Genomic DNA, 18,909 nt, shown 5'->3' with positions numbered 1-18,909 from the left:
GGTGATCATCCCGATAAGCCGGTGACCGGACACATTTACACCCAGTAAAATAGCACGATCGGCATAGTAATACTAATCACAGCAGTTGAACGCACGGATGACCACGGGATCGTAATGCACCAGTGTCCGGTGATACTGGGAAATATCACTGTGATTATCTTCCACAAAATAAAATCTCCCTCGGTCACTAACTGTCCAGTAGTCTGTGTCACACGAAGACCAGCAACGGGATTACACATGGTCCAGTCTGCTGGATCACACATTCTCCAGTTGCTTTGTCACACGAGGGGCTGGAGACTGGACAAGGGAACTGGAGTTGCTTTCTCCAGTCCCCTTGGTCACAGACTGACCATCCCCTTGAGACGCACGTCCTCCGGTCCCCTGGGTCGCAGGCTGACCATTCCCTTGCGATCTATGCTGTCCTCTCCCCTGGTTGCCATCTTCTCCCCCACCTGCTGATCATCATGTAACAACTATGCATGTCATTGGCAAAGTCTTGGTTATAGAGCTTTGTGTGTAGTTGCAGTTGCTAATCTATAGGATGGAGGGGATGAAGCTGGAAAGTGTGAAGTGAAGAATGAACACTACGGTACTGGGCTAGGGTGTTGTTTTTTGTGTTATATGGTTGGGCTGGGACAGCTTGCCCTGGAGCTCAGGAGCTTGAAGGGTGATCTTACACACACACACACACACACACACACACACACACACACACACACACACACACACACACACACACACACACACATCAGGGGTGCAGATAGGCTAGATAGTCACAGTCCTTTTGCCCAGGTAAGGGAGTCTGAGACTCAAGGGCAGAGATTTAAAAGGGACCAAAGGGGCATTTTTTCACGTGGTGGCTGATGGGTATAAAGTACATGCATCCAGAGGAGGCAGCAAACACGAATAAAATTACAAAATTGAGAGCATGTGGGCAGGAAAAAGGGGAGATAAGAGGGAAATTTGGGAAAATGGCAGGAAAATGGGACATTTAGATCAGCTTGAATTATCTGGGCCGAAGGACCCATTTCCAGGCTGGAGCATCGTTTTTATTCCAGCTGGAATCTCAGATTTGAGCACAATCACAATGTCTACAGGTGACAGAGATATTTAGTCATTGGTTATGCCGGATTTCCCAGCCAAGATCCTGGGAATTTAAATTCAGGTAGAAGATCATATCAAGAGGGAAATATTTAGAAACTCAGGTTCACCATTTCTCCACAGCCTAGATATTCACTGGGGTGTTAAAACTCCGAAGCAGACCACAAATGTATCTACAATGAGCTGCCTCCTGTTCCTCAGCCATTCCCAGCACCAGCAATGATCTCCGCTCCGCTACAGAAAACAGATTTCGGTGACACCCCTCCTCCTTTGCGTAGCAGGCAAGAAAAACCAGAGGGAGTTGGTAGCTTTCCTTCCAAAACGTGAAATACTGTGTTATCATAGAATCTCTGAAATACTGGAAATGCTCCTATCATCTGCTTCTGAATTTTATAAATGAAAATTGAAGATGTCTTGCATATCAGGGCCTGTCTGGAGGTGAAACGGACCCTGACCCTAAACATTTACATAAACCACGAGATCGCTGTCACATTCCAGTCTGTGTTTCACTCACGACCACCTGATTCAGGAGTCCCTGCTCCTTTCACTCAGCTGAAGGTTTGTGTGGTGAGCGGAGTGATTCGACCATTACTGGTGTCAGGTCCCTGCGCTGGAACTGTTGGGTTGATCAATTACTCAAGGCCGCTTTACCAGTGGGATAAATGACACTGCTGGATGAAACTTTTCTATGCACTGTTAACACCCCTGTCAGGTTTTTTTTTCATCTGAACTATTGTGTACAAACGTGATAAAAGTTTAATTCAAAGACCCCTGTGATCATACCTTTGTCCATTCTGATTCTGACTGACGATTGTTGGTTGTCGTCACCTTGTTTACACTTTGGTCGCTCTGCAGGACAGCTCCACCTGGTGGTGAGGCTCTAAATTTCACAACAAGCAGACAGTGAGTCAGAGAGTACGACTACTTTGCAAATATGACAGTATTTCCATCCCCTGTAGCATTTGGCATGGGGACCAATAGATACCTGGGGCATCTACTGACAGAGTCACAGAGCAATAAAATCCAAATTCAGAGCATTCAGCCCAACGAGACAATGCCAACCACAGTGCCCACTGAGATGGTCACAATTTCCTGTGATGGGGCCATCTCCCTTCTGGCCTCTTCACTCCATCTACACACCCCAACTGCTTTTTGAATTATGCAACTGCACCTGCCTCATCTCCTTCCTCTGGTTGTGTCCTCCACATGATCCCCAACTTCTGCATGAATCCGCTGCTGATCAGATTGGGTTTGTAATCTCTTTACCAGACCCTGTCCATTTAGATCCCCTAGATGCTACGATAATCTTCTCTGTGAACAGAACTACTAATGTTGTGCATTCTGCGAACTTACCAGTCAAGTAATCCTTGTGCAACCGCATCCAAATCATTGCTATAAAATAACGAATATCAAAGGTCCCAACTTGTAGCCTCACGGCACACCGCTCATTACTCGCCTCCATTGCGAGGAGAAATCTTCAACCACCACTCTTTGCTTGCTACCTTGAAGCTAATTTTGAATACATCCAATTTGCTCTCTCCGGACAGCGTGGAACCTGATCATCGAGACCAAGCTGCCACGTGACACCTTGTCAAAGGCTTTACTGAAATCCCATTCACAACATCCATGGGAACATAACTTTGAATTTCCACCTCTGCTTAATGTCACGTTCACAGGTTCTGACAATGTAATTAGCAGAAAAGTACTTGATGAGGCCAAGGTATGTCGATGTAAATTATGGTTTGCCATGTGTTAGTTAGGACTGAATAAAATGCAGTGTTGGGATATTTTCCTTTATAAATGGTCTGTTCTCTGCAGAGGCCTGCGCGTCGATATATTCGAGGGTAAGTATACCACTGCAGATAGCAATAGCCAATGGGATCAAGGGCATCTTGCTGCAGTTCATGGTAATTCCACATTTCTACAATCACTACAACATGACACACTTGGGGCTTCTTATCAAGGGAGGAAATTGTTAACGCATTTTAAGCTGATTATAACGTAACAAGGAAACATCAGAACCAACCAAAAGCTTCTTCAGATGATGCAGCACCTTCAAATGAGCAAACACTCAGAGAATGTGAGTGACTTTAAAGAACTGGGCTTCTGAAAGCAGACTTGGGGTGATTGCAACTTGCTCTGACCGAGGCATTCCACCTATTTCGTACCTTCCTTTGTAAAGATATGTAATGTTTGCAGGACCAGTGTTCGAGTGAATGAGACTCACCAAACTTTCTCCTGACTGAATCAATGGAAACTCTGAGTCAGAGGTTTCTCTTCAGTTGGTACTCTCAGTCCTTGGGCTGGTTCGCTTGTCGCTGTTCCCTCGTTCTCATTCGTGGCTTTCCAGCTGTCGGCTTTTCTTCCAATAAATCTCTCACCGCAGGTCTAACTTTAACCAGAGAGATAATGAAGCACATTAACAATACAAAGGAGAAACAATATTTCTGCTCAATTTTTTCAAAAGCGAATCTCACTGAAATTTAAACGCTGAAGACAAATAAAAGGATCTCATGGAACAAATCATTAATTTTCCCTCACACGTCACAAATCCTGATGTGGGATACGAAGGACTCATCATTCAGTCATGATAAGATATCAGAGCAGAATGAAGTGATTCAGTCCATCGAGTCTCCTCCATCATTCAAACATGGTTGATTTTTTTTTTCTCGTCCCAATGCCATATTCCTGCATCCTCTTATAAAGTGCTGGAAACTCGGTACATCAGATTGCATCTGTGGAACAAGACACTGTGGAAGACCCAGTATCAGAACTGGGATTATCCAGGATGATGCGTGATATTCTGTAAGCTTAATTGCACAATTTGGCCCAGATCGCATCCTTGCTCATACCTATAATGGGGGAGGTACTACACACAGTGTTAAGAAAAGATAGTAAAAGTGATTATCGGGGCATTAATGGGGATCTTTCGAGAAACGAAAACGATAAGCTCTTGAATTTATAGTAAATGGACCGTCTAGTTATTCGCTGCTCAAAATTAGTTCTACATTGTTAAGCACCTGAGCATCATTGCCTTACAGTACGCTCCCACGGACAAGGCAAAATTATTATTAATTTTTCTTGCATTATTCATTACTATTTCCTGGATACCAGAGAGGCTCCCGGTGAAACTGTTTTGTCCACTCTATTGACTTTTAACATCTCCTCTATAACAGGAAGCACGATAATGTACCATATTCAATCGTGATTAATATGCATAGAATGTGGAACGTGGTTCGGTCTCCAATGTTCCATCTAATGACTATTTTTGCAGCTACATGGATCAACCATTGCTGTGAGCTGGAAATTTTCACACAGACTGAGAAAAGCACAACATCATAGATGTGTCCTCTTTTGTAAAATGCATCTATGAATATTTTAGGATGAAGACAGACAAGAGAAAAAAAATTCTATTGATTTTAGTTACTAATTAAAGGACAGGATAAAAATGCAGTACAACAAAGAAAAACGTTCAGGTTTCATAAACGTTTATCCTGCAGTGTTTACTTCCATCTGCGCTGCAACAAAGGCTCCGTTTGTGGAAGCATTTTGGTTACGCAGACGAAAGGCTAACAATTACACCAGTGCCCAAGAAGAGCAGTGTGAGTTGCATTAATGACTATCATCCATAGCAATAACAGTTACTGTGAGGAAATGCTTTGAGAGGTTTGTGATGGCTAGAATTAGCTCTTCTCTCAGCAAGGACCTGGGCCCACTGTAATTTCCCTGTATCCACAGTAGGTCACAATGCAATCTCATCGGCTCCTCACGCGGCTTTGGATTACCTTGACAATATGAATACTTACATCAGAATGCTGTTTCTCAACCAGAGCTCAGCATGTAATGCAATTATTCCAACAGTTCTGATCAAAAGGCTCGAACCGCTGACCTTTCTACCTCCCTCTGCAACCGGATCCTCAATTTCCTCAACGGAAAACCACAATCTGTGCGGTTTGGATGTAACGCCTGCACATCACCATCGATACTGGTGCGCCTCAAGGATATGTGCTTTGCCCACTGCCCTACTCTCTCTGCACCCATGGCTGTGCGGCTTGGCACTGCTCAAGTGCCAGTGACAAATTTGCTCATGACACCACTATTGTTGGCAGATTTTCAGATGGTGAGGGGAAGGCAAACAGGAGCGAGATATATCACCTGGATGAGTGGTGTTGCAGCAACAAACTTGCCCTCAATGTCGGTAAGACCAATGTTCTAATTGTGGACTTCTGAATGGGTAAAATGAGGTCACACTCACACAACAATCATCATTGTTTGGTCAGCAGTGGAAAAGTGAGCAACTTCATGTCCCTGTGTGTCAGCATCTCTGAGGATCTATCCAGGGCCCAGCATATCGATGCAGTTACAAAGAATGCACGGTAGTTCATTAGGAGTTTGATGGGATTTGGGATGTGACCAAAGACTAGTGGATTTCTACAGTTGTACCGTAAAAATTGTTCTAACTGTCTGCACGTTGCTTCATATGGTACGGTGGGGGAAGTGATGAAGCTACTGCACAGGATCGAAATACTCTGAGGAAAGTTGTCAATACAGTCAGCTCCATCATGGGCAGTAGCCTTCGTAGCATCCAGGACATCATCATGGAGCGATGCCTCAAATTGGCGGCATCAGTCATAAGGGATCTGCTTCACCAAGGAGATGCCCTCTTCTCATTGGTATCACTAGGAAGGTGGTACAGGAGATTGAAGGCACACACTCAACTAGTTCGGAACCACTTCCTTCCCTCTGTCTGAATTGACATGGAACCCATGAAGCTACTTCACTGAATTCATTTTTGCAATAATTATTTAACTTTTAGTAACAGATATTTACTGTAATGCAGTTTTTTCTCTACTATTATATATTGCATTGTACTGCTGCCACAAAGCCAACAACATTCACTACGTATGCCTGTGGTATGACACATCCTCCTGATGACTCTTCGGGGATTAATTCCGATTGAGTCCATCGGGCTGAAGATCCATTTCCCGTGTTCTTCTCTGTTCCCCATTAGCAAACGGTGCAGCTGGACGGCCAAAGATCACATCCTCATCCCTGGGACAATAACAGCCATCGTGAGCCAGTAATACCGCTACTCCACTTGTCAGTGATAGGAAACCATCTTTATCGTTTCACTTTCCAGAGAGCCGGACTCTGGGCATTGACGATTTGAGGCTGTGTTCACAGGGATATCCCAGGCTTTTTGAAACAGACTCGTTCCCACTGCCCTGAGAGGACACTTGCAGTGTGGATGGTCCTGCAGCAGCCCTGGGGTCATCAGATCCTAGACTCAGACAATGGGCAACAACACAGATACACCAAGTCTCTACACCCCCCCCCCCCATTTCCTAACTTTTATGGTTCGTTTCTCCCCAGAGCAGTGAAAGTATGATGTGCAAGAATGTTGTTGGTCAGTTATCAGACTGGAACAACGTGACACTTACTGCTCTGGGAGAGAGAACAGTTAATTTACTGAATTGAAAATATATAGTTCAGTACAATGTAGCAAGACATTTGGCAGAGTCCCACCTGGGAGATTAGTCAAGAAGGTTTGGCATTCAGAATGAGGTGGTAAATTGGTTTGGACATTGGTTTTGCGGGAGAAGCCAGTAAGTGGTGGAAGATGGTTTGACTCTCTGACTGGAGACCAGTGACTCGTGGGGTGCAGTGGGGGTCGGTGCTAGGTTCAATGTTGCTTATCATCTCAGTCAACGTTCTGGATGATTTAATTACTGCAATAGTTGTTTTTTGTTCAACAGTAGGTTATTTGCCGAGGTCCGTACTTAATAACTTAGTTTACAGTAACACTGTAGTCAGAGATTTTCTTGTGCACAGACCAGGCAGAAATTGGCCACTCAGCCCATCGAGCCTGCTGCCCCACACAGTGAAATCATGGTGTTCGCTCTGCAATGCCACCTGTCGCTTTCTGTAACTGGTCACCACCCCACCCACAATGTTTGTTATGTATCAAGACCTTGAACAGAATCAACGTCTTTTCTTTTAAAGGACGTCGAGGAAATCAGCTCGAAACACCAACAATAAACACAGTCATGAGAAAAACGACATGCATTCATCTGAAGTCACAAGTTTTGGAAACAGAAGCTGTGTTGACTAAACATCTTTTTGCACACTTGCTTTGGAATCGTAACCCTTGATTCAGGAACTGTTTTTAACCTTGACATGAATTGTGGAGAATCTCAACCGTGCAGACAGGATAATGCAAGAACACAAATACCACAACCGCCAGAAGAGACAAAATAAAGCGAATAACTTCTTCCAACACACACAAAATGCCGGAAGAGCTCAGCAGGCCAGGCAGCATCTGGGAAAGGAGTCTTGCCGAAGGGTTTCGGCCCAAAACGTCATCTGTTCACTCTCTTCCTAGATGCTGTCTGGCCTGCTGAGTTTCTCCAACATTCTGTGTGTGTTGCTCCAGCATCTGCAAATGTTCTCTTGTTTGCAAGTAACTTCTTGATCACTGATCCAAAACACGGGTAACGTGTCAACTGGAAGTAAAGATCAGAAGTAAAGAACAGAAGTTGAATTCACCTTAATTCACTAAGAACGTTTAGTCTCCCTGTGGGTATATTTTCAAGTCGTTTTCTTCTAGTTTTACACCAGACCATAAGACGAGGGTCATTTAGTAACTATGGGGGAGGGGCCGATGTTGCGCTCTGTGAGACTCACAGTGCAATTTTCTGTGTGCAAGCTGCTGCCTGTCTGCAGGGCAAATTCTTTCACGCAGGCATTCCTCGGAGCAGGGAGCGGCTTCTCTGCTGAAAACAAGCAAACTACTTCAACATTTCATGCTCACCTTCAACTGTGAACAAAGCTAATTTAAATATTTCTGAAACAGGAAAAAACATTAAAACACCGACGATATAAAAAAGAAAGTTCACCAGTGCCTGCAAACTGAATGTCTACTTATTACAATTGCTATTAGACTTTGAGAGTTTCCAGTAGTTTATTTTACTTCAAACACCCAATATCTGTAGTTTTAATATATGTATATTTGCGACTTAATTAAATGAATCGATGTGTGGCATAGTCCACGGCGATGTTCCGAATGCCAATATCTTACAGTAGTTCTGTATTCTCAATGTTTTCCTGTGTATGTGAGTGAGTGTGTGTCAGGGAGGGCGAAGAGGGAGAGAGACTCTTTCACTGCCCTGTGGGGACATCTTGCATATCACTGCAGAAAGGTTTTTCTACAGCGCCTCAGCAGAAACCAACTGGAGAATGTTTGTAGTTGAAGGTAATTGTTTCTTTTCATCCACTTGGTCAATAACTAATTGTTAATTTGAGGATTCCGGAGTTCCCTTCTCCCACTGACTTCCCTCCCGAGCCCGACAAAAGCCAAACCCCATTGTAAATGCTCCCTGGTTCTGAAGAATCGGAGACAACACTTACTGTGATGTTGAAACCGGACGGAGTTCAGTGAGGTGCCGGGTGAACGGTGTGCTCACCATACACAGAGATGTCAGTCTGAGCCGCTAAACCCGAGGTTATTCGGTTATATAGTGTCTGTCGCTCATTACAAAACACTCGCTTTCCTTCCCGCGCTATCCTCCCACTTGCCCCCTTCCCGCTGCACTCTTCTCCCACCCCCCGTCCACTTTTCCTCCCACCCTCTCCTTCCCCACCTACCCCGAGCTCTCTCCATCATGAAAAGAATATTTTAGAAACAAATATAGACAATGTGAGTCTGAAGGAAGAAATGATAAAATTCCAGAAAGTCACAGCAAGCAGAGCATCAACTGTAATTGGTAACGTTGTGGTTTCGAAATCATCGCTAGTGTTCTTTATATCAGCTTTCACATTCATTGACCCACCCTGCAGCAGAAATAGTGAAGCAGACTAATAATGTGAATGTTTTCAAACCCAAATGAGAGGGAAACTTCAAACCAGTTGGATATGGTTTTAGCAGAATGGCCTAAAGTTCTGCTTCGGAAGAACTGCCTATGGTTCTGTGGAATGTGCAGGGCCAAACAGCTGCTTACACCAGACCCTGAGCTTGGAATCTCCCAGAAAAACAACCGGCACCTTTTCCCAGTACCCTTTCAACCTTACTTATTTCTCTTCTATAGATAGATGACCAAAACTGCAGTCAATACTCCAAATTCGAACTCAGCAATGTCTTTTATTCCACCGCACTCTTTAGTGCGCTATCGTTTACTGTGTAAGACCTACACAGTGCAACACTTTGCACTTACCTGCATCTGCAATTTGCAGCTCAGTATTTGCAGCTGCGCCAGATCCCACTGTAACCTGTCTCTCTGCCGACCACACCCCTGATCCTGCTGTCTTATGCAAATGTGCTTATCAAGTTAAACACATTATCACAGATGACAAACAGCAACGGCCCAACTACCATTTCTGTGGCTCTCCACTGGTCATAAACCCCCAATCAGGGAGACAATCATCTACTATCATTGTCAGCCTTCGCCCAAAGCTCCACTGTCTACGCCAATTTTCTTCCTTACGTTGAACATGGAGCAAATAAATTTTCTTTACCAAACTCCCTCTCTGTCCCTTTCACTCTAATCATATTCCCTCCCGCTGTCTCCCCATTGTGTCCCATCATCTACCCCCCCGTCTACCTACTCCACTGACTCACCTTCATCTTAGCTGCTCCACCTCATAGACCTGTTGTGAGTGATGAATAGACCTGATGGACAATGGGGTGCAGAGTTAACCATTCCCCTCCTGAGAAACACAAACTATTACTGTTGCTATGCTGACCATGAGTAAGAGAGACGGAAAAACGAGCAAGAACATCTGCAACAGATAAGAGAGAGGGGGAAATTGCTGATTTACCATATTGTGACTCCTTTTTGAATTATTTACTGTTTCACTGCAAGGACAATAGTTTACTCATAAACATTCCTCAGTGGATTGAAGGAGTGGCCTTATTTGATGGACGCGGTCATTCTGGAATGATGGATAGCTGAGTCCCCGTCAGTAGGGATAAAAGACAGGTCTGGAGAGACACCCTCCAGACACGCCAGTGGACACTGATTGAGTGTTGGAACCCACAAGAAAGGTGGGGGCTTCGAAGACCCAACTAGGTCGGTCGGTCATTAAGGCAATCAGTGTTAACACAGGGCCGGTGGGGACTTGTGCGTGTGTCCACTCATGCCAGAGTGACGAGTCCACCACATAACAGTCTAGCAGAAGGACGGAGAGGTCATAACTGAATGACCACACCGAAACGACGGATTAAGAAAGCAAAGGGTTTGCCTGACTGTAGCCGTTACATCTCGCTCTCTCTCTCTCTCTCCAACCATTACAACAACCCTAACTACATCAGCACTCATGAACTGAACTGAACTTTATACTTTTCTATGGCAATTTATTCACCCCTAGACATCAACAGAGCTTGTTTATTATTGAATATTATTATTATTCCTACACTTTTAGGTTATTACTGCTAACTGGTTTTATATGTATATTTGCATTATTGATATGGTTTTGCTTATTTTTATTAATAAACACCTTTAGTACAGTACCACCAGACTCCAGCAAATTCTTCTTTCTCTGCTGGTTAGACACCCAGTTACGGGGTATGTAACAGACCCTCGCCCTGACTTTTTCCCCTCTCCCTGCTCAACCTCTCTCCCTCTCCACCTCATTCTGCCCCTCACCTTTACACTTACATCAACAATATTTTAAGGGTTATTGGCAATTTTGGGAAAGATACACTCTTCATACACTGTGTCGTGTCTTTGTATTAAGGAATGTCACAGTTGGGAATGGCGTGGATCTTTTTTTTAAAGTATCGTGAAAAAAAGTTTAAAGACAACTGCAGATAATGAGAGTTTGAAGTAAAAAAAATTAAACTCTGCAAACTCACAGCAAACAGGACAGCAACTGTAACTGGTAATGTAGCTGCTTCAAGCCCGTTTATGACAGGTTACAGGTTCCTTGCAAACTATTAACAGTTTAGCACATTTGCATATGCAGAAATAGGTAAACAGAACACTGAAGTGACTTTGTTTATGTGATCGAGAGTGAAATGTCAAACCAGTTTGAATTGGTTTCAGCAGAAAGGCTGCTCCCTGCTCTGAGGAATGTGCAGGCAGCTGTTTAAACACAAACCCTGAGCTCCGAGTCTCACACAAAAGCAACCTGCACCTTCCAAATCAATCAATGATATTGCCTCTTCCCTCTTCCTTTCCAGTTCCACTGAAGGGTCTCGGCCCGAAACGTTCCCGTTGTACTCAGTTCCATACATACTGCTTGGACCTGCTGAGTTACTCCAGCATTTTGTCTTTCCATGGTTACGAAATATCCGTGATAGGGAGGGCATGGGCAGTTTAAAACCATGTCAAAACACATCCAGGCTGTTGAGTATTCTTGGGGAATTCAGGTGTGAATTATTCAAGTTTGATATTAATTTCGGATCTTTACTCAATCAAACTTTTGTCTGTGATCAAGGAGTCATGGTTAGAGAGTCATGTCGAAACAGAACACAGTACAGGTGCATTGTCTGAGCCATTTAAACCACCTGTTCCCACCCACCTGCACAGTAGCCATATTCCCCTATCTGTGGCGACCCACTTCCTAGCGCACTCGAACTGGCTCACAAATAGCCAGCGCGCTGGCACAAAGGACAGTCCCAAAAGGGCGCCAGGTCTGCTTCACCAACAAAGGGAAAAGCCCGCGCGGGACAGTGAGTACGTGCCCCCTACAGCATCCGCGCCCGGGGAGAGCGGGATCAGGGAGGCTTTAAAGCGAGGCTGTGAAGTTTGAATAAAATCTTCTTCTTTAACTGCAGTTTACCGACTCCGTGTCGTTATTTTAGCGCTGCGTGTAGCACACCGCTACAACTGGTGACCCCGATGGTCCAAATGATATTTGGATCGGAGATGGACGCCGCCGCCTCTGTTCATGCGGTTTTGTTGAAACTGCCAACTGCCAAGCTTCTGGACGCTGCGACCTCACCTATGGTTCCAGCAAGCTGAAGCCCAATTCCACGTTCAGCAGATAACCTCAGAGGACACACGTTACTACTACGTGGTGAGCTCCCTCGACCAGGAGACAGCCGCCCAGGTTGAGGAGTTCATACAGTCGCCCCTGGAGGACGGAAAATACATGGACTTCAAAGCCCTACTCATAAGGACTTTCGGACTCTCACGGCGCAAGCGGGCTGCCCGTTTACTGCACCTCCATGGTTTGGGGGACAGACCTCCATCGGCTTGAATGAATGAGATGTTGTCTCTGGCCGGCAGACACAAGCCCTGCCTCATGTTTGAGCAGGCATTCCTGGAGCAGCTGCCCGAGGACATACGCCTGCTGCTGTCCGACGCAGATTTCAGCGACCCCCGGAAGGTGGCAGCCCGGGCGGACTTACTGTGGAATGCCAAGAAGGCGAGTGGGGTGTCCGTCGCACAGATCACCAGGCCACGCTCCCAGCAGCAAACCAGACCAGGCCCGGCCACAGAGCCCACTAACCCCACAGGCAGGGGTGAGGAGCCCAACAAATGGTGTTTCTACCACCAGCGGTGGGACACAGAAGCCCGCCACTGTAGCCCGCCCTGCAAGTTCCCAGGAAACGCCAGGGCCAGCCACCGCTGATGCCTACAGCAGCTGGCCATCAGGATAGTCTTCAGTATGTGTGGGACAGGAGGTCGGGACGCCGTTTTTTGGTCGACACCGGTGCCGAGATCAGCGTCTTACCTCCGACAAGTTACGACACCCGCAGCAGGGCACCAGGTCCCCCCCGAGGGCCATGAACGGCAGCACAGTTAGGACCTATGGCACCCTTACGGTGCAGCTGCAGTTCGGCTCCAGCGGTTCACGTGGGACTTCACACTGGCCGCCGTAGTCCAACCACTTCTGGGAGCGGATTTTTTGCGGGCTCACAGCCTGCTGGTTGACCTGCCGAGTCAGAGACTGGTCCACTCCGAGACCTTTCAGACGTTCTCCCTGGGTGCAGCCCAGTTGCCAGCCCCTCACCTCGACTCCATCACGCTGTCCGACAACGACTTCACCAGGGTCCTGGCGGATTTCCCATCGGTTCTGAAATCGTGCTCGCATGTACCACTTCTGTTGGCAGCTCGTTCCACATGATCTTGACCCACTGATTGAAGACTTATCCACTCATGTCCCACTAAAACTTCTCATCTTTCACCCATGATGCATGATCTCTGGTTGTCGTTCCACCCAACTTCAGTGGAAAAGACCTGCTTGCATTTCCCTATCTATACCCATCTTCATGTTGCACTGCTCTATCAAATCTCCTCTCAATTTTTAGCATTTCAAGGATTAAAGTCCAAACCTATCCTGTAGGTAGGTGACCAAAACTACACACAATACTCTAAATTCGGACTCACCGATGTCATATACAACTTCAAAATAACATCCCATCCCCTGTCGTCAATAATTTAATTGATGAAGGTCACTATGTCAAAAGCATTTATTACCCACCCTATCTACCTGTGGCACTACTTTCAATGAATTATGGACCTCTATTCCCAGATCCTTTTGTTCCACCGCAACGTTAGTGCTCTACTGTTTACTGTGTAAGACCTACCATAGCACAACACTTCGCACTTGCCTGCATTAAATTCCATCTGCCATTTTCAGGTCAGTATTTCCAGCTGTTCCAGATCCCTGTAACCTATGATAGATAATTTGCCTCTCTGTCAACTACACCCCTAATCTTGGTGTCACATGTAAATGTGCTTATCAAGTTAAAAACATTACCATCCCAATCATTGATATAGATGACAAACAGCAACGGACCCAACGATTAATGGAGACAATCATCTACCATCGCAGTCTACCTTCTAATGGAGACAATCATCTACCATCGCAGTCTACCTTCTAATGGAGACAATCATCTACCATCGCAGTCCACCTTCTCCCAAAATGCCATTGTCTACTCCAATTTACTTCCTTATGTTGAACGTGATGCAAATGAATTTTCTTGACCAACCTCCCACGCGGGATTGTTAAATGCTTGCAAAAGACCATGTAAACAACATTCGCTTCATTGCCTTTATCTACTTTCCTGGGAACATACCCCATAACCTCATCAAAAAAAAAAAAATTGTGTGTGTGTTGCCAGGAGTAATGTTAAAATTGTACAAGGCATTGGTAAGGCCAAATTTGGAATATTGTGTACAGTTCTGGTCACGGAATTATAGGAAAGATATCAATAAATTAGAGAGAGTGCAGAGACGATTTACTAGGATGTTACCTGGGTTTCAGCACTTAAGTTACAGAGAAAGGTTGAACAAGTTAGGTCTCTATTCATTGGAGCGTAGAAGGTTGAGGGGGGGATTTGATCGAGGTATTTAAAATTTTGAGAGGGATAGATAGAGTTTACGTGAATAGGCTGTTTCCATTGAGAGTAGGGGAGATTCAAACGAGAGGACATGATTTGAGAGTTAGGGGGCAGAAGTTTAAGGGAAACACGAGGGGGTATTTATTTACTCAGAGAGTGATAGCTGTGTGGAATGAGGTTCCTGTAGAAGTAGAGGCCAGTTCAGTTGTGTCATTTAAGGTAAAATTGGATAGGTATATGGACAGGAAAGGAGTGGAGGGTTATGGGCTGAGTGCGGGTAAGTGAGACTAGGTGAGATTAAGAGCTCGGCACGGACTAGGAGGGCCGAGATGGCCTGTTTCTGTGCTGTGATTGTTATATGGTTATATGTTATATGGTTAAACAAAGTCATGCTGACTGTTCCAAGTAAGTCTTGTCTTTACAAATACTTATATATGCAGTGCTTCTGATACTGATGTCAGAAGCACTGGTCTATAGTTTGCTGGTTTATTTTTTTAAGCCTTTCTTCAACAGCAGGTCTATATAACCCATGTCAGTGTGGGGAGCGGGATTTTACACCATATTCCAGGTACAATCTCAAGCAAATGCAAGTAATTGTTAATGTCATTTCACTCTTACACCCAATAACTCTTACAATAAATACAATGTACCTTTCACCTTCCTCTCTACCCACTGCACTTAAACTCTCCATTTTAACACACTCAGGATTTCAGTTTCTCCTGCAGAAGTGGGTGATCTCACATTTCCCAAACTGGACTCCAGTGACCTGTTGTTCCCACTGACTCCTTTTGCCTCCATTACCCCAAAACCTCTCAACAAGAGACACAGAACATAGAACAGTACAGCAGAGTGCTCAGTCTATTCAATGAATGAAATGGCCAACTAAACTAATCCCATCTGCCAGAACAATGTCCATATCCTTCCATTCTCCATTGAACAAGATGTTGAGATATATCATTGAGGTGGTGGGATACAGACTGGACAGAGGTTGAACAAGATGGTTGATATATATCATTGAGGTGGTGGGAAACAGACTGGACCGAGGTTGAACAATATGGTTGATATATATCATTGAGGTGGTGGGATACAGGCTGGACCGAGGTTGAACAAGATGGTTGATATATATCATTGAGGTGGTAGGATACAGACTGGACAGAGGTTGAACAAGATGGTTGATATATATCATTGAGGTGGTGGGATACAGACTGGACAGAGGTTGAATAAGATGGTTGTTGTATATCATTGAGGTGGTGGGAAACAGACTGGACAGAGGTAGAACAAGATGGGCGGGGAATGAGCAGATGGAATCAGCTGGGAGAATGGATCAAGGACGATCACTGATGGTCCTCAGGAGGAGGGGTTGGTCAACAGCCCGCCCCCTACATTTCTAATGAGCAGCACTATTTATTGTTCTTGTGTTAAAATGCCTTTATGGGATTATGATGTTCCAGTTCATTTATTGTTACCTTTTAGTTTGGATTATACAGTTACTTGCTTGTGTATTTCTGGGTCACACTAACTGTAACCGGGGTGTGTGATGGTCACCTCCCGTCTGTATGAGACTGGTTGGGTCGTGCTGGCCGGTCTATTTTGTCTTTATCACGATAAAACTGTTATTGAGTTTAACGAGCTGCCTCATCTGTCGTTATGGACCGAATGCTCACCACAATACTACTGTATAAAAGATCTGAAAATAACAAAGCTGGAACAAACCATAAAAACTTTGGAGTATATGCTTTGCCCATCAGCAAATTTTATCAATGCATCATAAAAAGTTTCCCATCCGGATACTCCACGCATTGGTACGGCGACTGCTTCGCCCATGGCTGCAAGGAACTGCAGAGTTACGGACACAGATCAGCTCATCTCAGAAACCAGTCTTCCCTACGTGAACTCCTTCTGGACTTCCCGCTCCCTCGCTCGGTAAAATCAAAGATCCCCACAGCCTGGGCATTCCCTTTTCTCACCCACCCCCATTAGGGGGGAGAAGATACATATCACCAGGCTTAAAAGCAGCTCATCTGAAGTGAAAACGTTTTTGAGAAGTTCCAGGAAGCGAGGCGAAGTCGACAGTTCGGGAAGTTAATGGGACTCATTGGCCAATATTAGATTTCTCCAACAAATCCACGTCAGCACAAAACGGTCACTGGACTCCGCCAGCCAAAAATCACTGCATTCGGCAGACTGTGAGCATGCGCGATGCGATTCTCACATCGACAGCCGGGGGGGGGGGGGGGGGGGGGGGGGGCCTCGGGAAAAAGCCGCAGCCTGCAGATCTGCGGCAGAATAAGAGCGGAAAACAGGATACCGTGACCGGTGGGCGCGTCTCCCCGACAACAAACCGGCTCCATAGGACAGAGGAGAATAATTAGGCCGTTTGGCCCATCGAGTCTAGCTGACCTTTTTACCCCTCCTCAGCCCCACTCCACGGCCTTCTCATCGGAACCACTCAAGAACCTAGTAAATACCCCCACAGCTCCCTCTGCTAATTCCACACTCTGGCTACAGAAATGTCTCCGAATCTCTGTTTTAAATAGGCGCCTCTTTGCCCTGAGGCTGATTCGCCATTTTAATTTGGTGTTGTTGGTTCGCAGGGAGAGATCAGTGAAGTGTGTCCGTCTTAGAGGGGCCCAGAGAGTTGGAAAATGAGTAAATGGCCGACAGTTCGGGAAGTTACCGGGATTCACTGCCCAACATCAGAGCTGCCGACTCGACACTGGCCTCAGTACTCAACGACGGGAATCTGATATTTCCCCCGGGGTGAGGGGGCGCAGACCCGATCGGTTTCAACAACGAACGGGGAGAAAAACCACCATCCATCCGGGGGGGGAGGGGCGGCGGCTGTGAGCAAGCGGAGGGTCTCCCCAGGGAGCAAATTCCAGTGACCGACCCAGCAGACTCGGTGAGGAACAACATACACGCCCCTCATATTGTAGCCCCTCATATTGTCCGAGTGCGCCAGGAAGTGGGTCGCCACAATATCTCCATTAACCTACCTCCTCTCACCTCAAATGCATGGCCTCTTATCTTAGAAATTTCAAAAATATATCGTCTATCCACTCTGTCCCTCTCGTAATCTTATAAACGTCCGTCCAGTCTCACCCCGGCCTGCGCCGCTCTGGAGAAAACAACACAAGTTTGTCCAGCCTCTCGTTATAGCTCATGCCCTCTAATCCAGGCAGTGTCCTGGTAAACCTGTTCTGCGTCTTCTCCAAAGCCCTGACATCCTTCCGAGAATGGGTGCGACCAGAACTGTATGAAACACTCCCGATGTGGATTAACTAGTTTTACAAAGCTGCAACACAACTTCCCGACTTTTGAACTCAGTGCTTCAACTAATAAAGACAACCACGCCATTTGCCTTCTTAACCACCCGATCAATCTGTGCAGTCTCTTTCAGGGAGCGATGAACTTGGAGTCTAAGATCCCTCTGATCATCGACACTGCTCAGGGTTTTGCATTTAACAGTGTACCGTCTCATACATTCGACCTACCGAGCTGCCAAGATGATCATCACTAATCAAATCTCACTGAGATTTCTCAGGTCCTGTTGAATTTATTGCCAAGTCACAAGTACGGGAAGGTACAGGGACAGAGAAACACTGACTTGTGGCAGCATCACAGGCAAGTACATTCAGATAACACACGGAACACAAATTGTACAATTCTCTGTCAGTAACAAGATAGAAACATGTTTTACTTCCTCCGGCTAATAGGACCAGAACAACGGGCTGAGCGGCGGCTCATCTCAGACGGTTCGGTGTGAAGGACCGACCCCGGCAGATTCTGTGAAGGAAGCGAGGCGAGCCCGCCAGTTCGGGCAAGTTCATCCCCTGCCCCTTCAGGCTTCACCGATCACCTTGTGTTTCTCTCTCCCTCCCCACCCCCAACTTTTATTCTCCAGTTCTCCTGTTTGAATCCGGGAAAGTTAATGGGTTTCTCGGCCTAACGTCAGACCTCCCCGCTCCGGACCTGCTTCAATACTCACCGAAAGGAAATTCTTGGTGTCGCCCCGCAGAGAATAATCCGTCCACGGCTCCCTGCCCCAAGGGGCGAGGGTGAGGACCCCTCCCGATCCCGATCCCGATCCACCGCCGACCCGCTTCAACAAAGAACGAAAAACAACACCGCCCTTCCGTACTGAGCATGCGCGATGTCGTCAGCGCGTCACCAGGTGAGTGGGCGGGGCCTCGGACAGGTAGGCCCAGTGTCTCAGATCGCTCCTGCCCCACCGAACTCGTTTCTGCAAACCTTGACACTGTCTTGTTCAATCCCTAATGTTCGTCACCAGGTGAGTGGGCGGGGCCTCGGACAGGTAGACCCAGTGTCTCAGATCGCTCCTGCCCCATCGAACTCGTTTCTGCAAACCTCGACACTGTCTTGTTCAATCCCTAATGTTCGTCACCAGGTGAGTGGGCGGGGCCTCGGACAGGTGGACCCAGTGTCTCAGATCGCTCCTGCCCCACCGAACTCGTTTCTGCAAACCTCGACACTGTCTTGTTCAATCCCTAATGTTCGTC

At 46.2% G+C, this 18,909-nt stretch overlaps 1 protein-coding gene across 10 annotated transcripts in view; it reads right to left on the bottom strand.

Moving 5' to 3' along the window:
* The window catches only part of LOC132390149 (NACHT, LRR and PYD domains-containing protein 3-like), a 57,230-nt gene extending 38,691 nt beyond the window's left edge, over window positions 1–18,539 (bottom strand). For 6 of the 10 annotated variants that reach the window (XM_059962766.1, XM_059962759.1, XM_059962765.1 and 3 more), the window contains exons 1-3: window positions 18,378–18,539; window positions 3,329–3,493; window positions 1,885–1,981 (exon numbers count right to left, since the gene is read on the bottom strand). Coding sequence is in view for 9 of the 10 variants with exons in the window: in XM_059962759.1 (XP_059818742.1) it covers window positions 1,885–1,894 (10 nt within the window). In the remaining variant the exon portion in view is untranslated. The other 4 variants (XM_059962760.1, XM_059962762.1, XM_059962761.1 and 1 more) reach the window with 4 other exon arrangements.
* Between the last annotated feature and the right edge of the window lie 370 nt (window positions 18,540–18,909).

This window comes from Hypanus sabinus, unplaced genomic scaffold (assembly GCF_030144855.1).
Source record: "Hypanus sabinus isolate sHypSab1 unplaced genomic scaffold, sHypSab1.hap1 scaffold_790, whole genome shotgun sequence".
NCBI classification, from domain to species: Eukaryota; Metazoa; Chordata; class Chondrichthyes; order Myliobatiformes; family Dasyatidae; genus Hypanus; species Hypanus sabinus.
The sequence above is the reverse complement of the archived record's forward strand: the minus strand, read 5'-3'. Positions and strand labels throughout refer to the sequence as shown.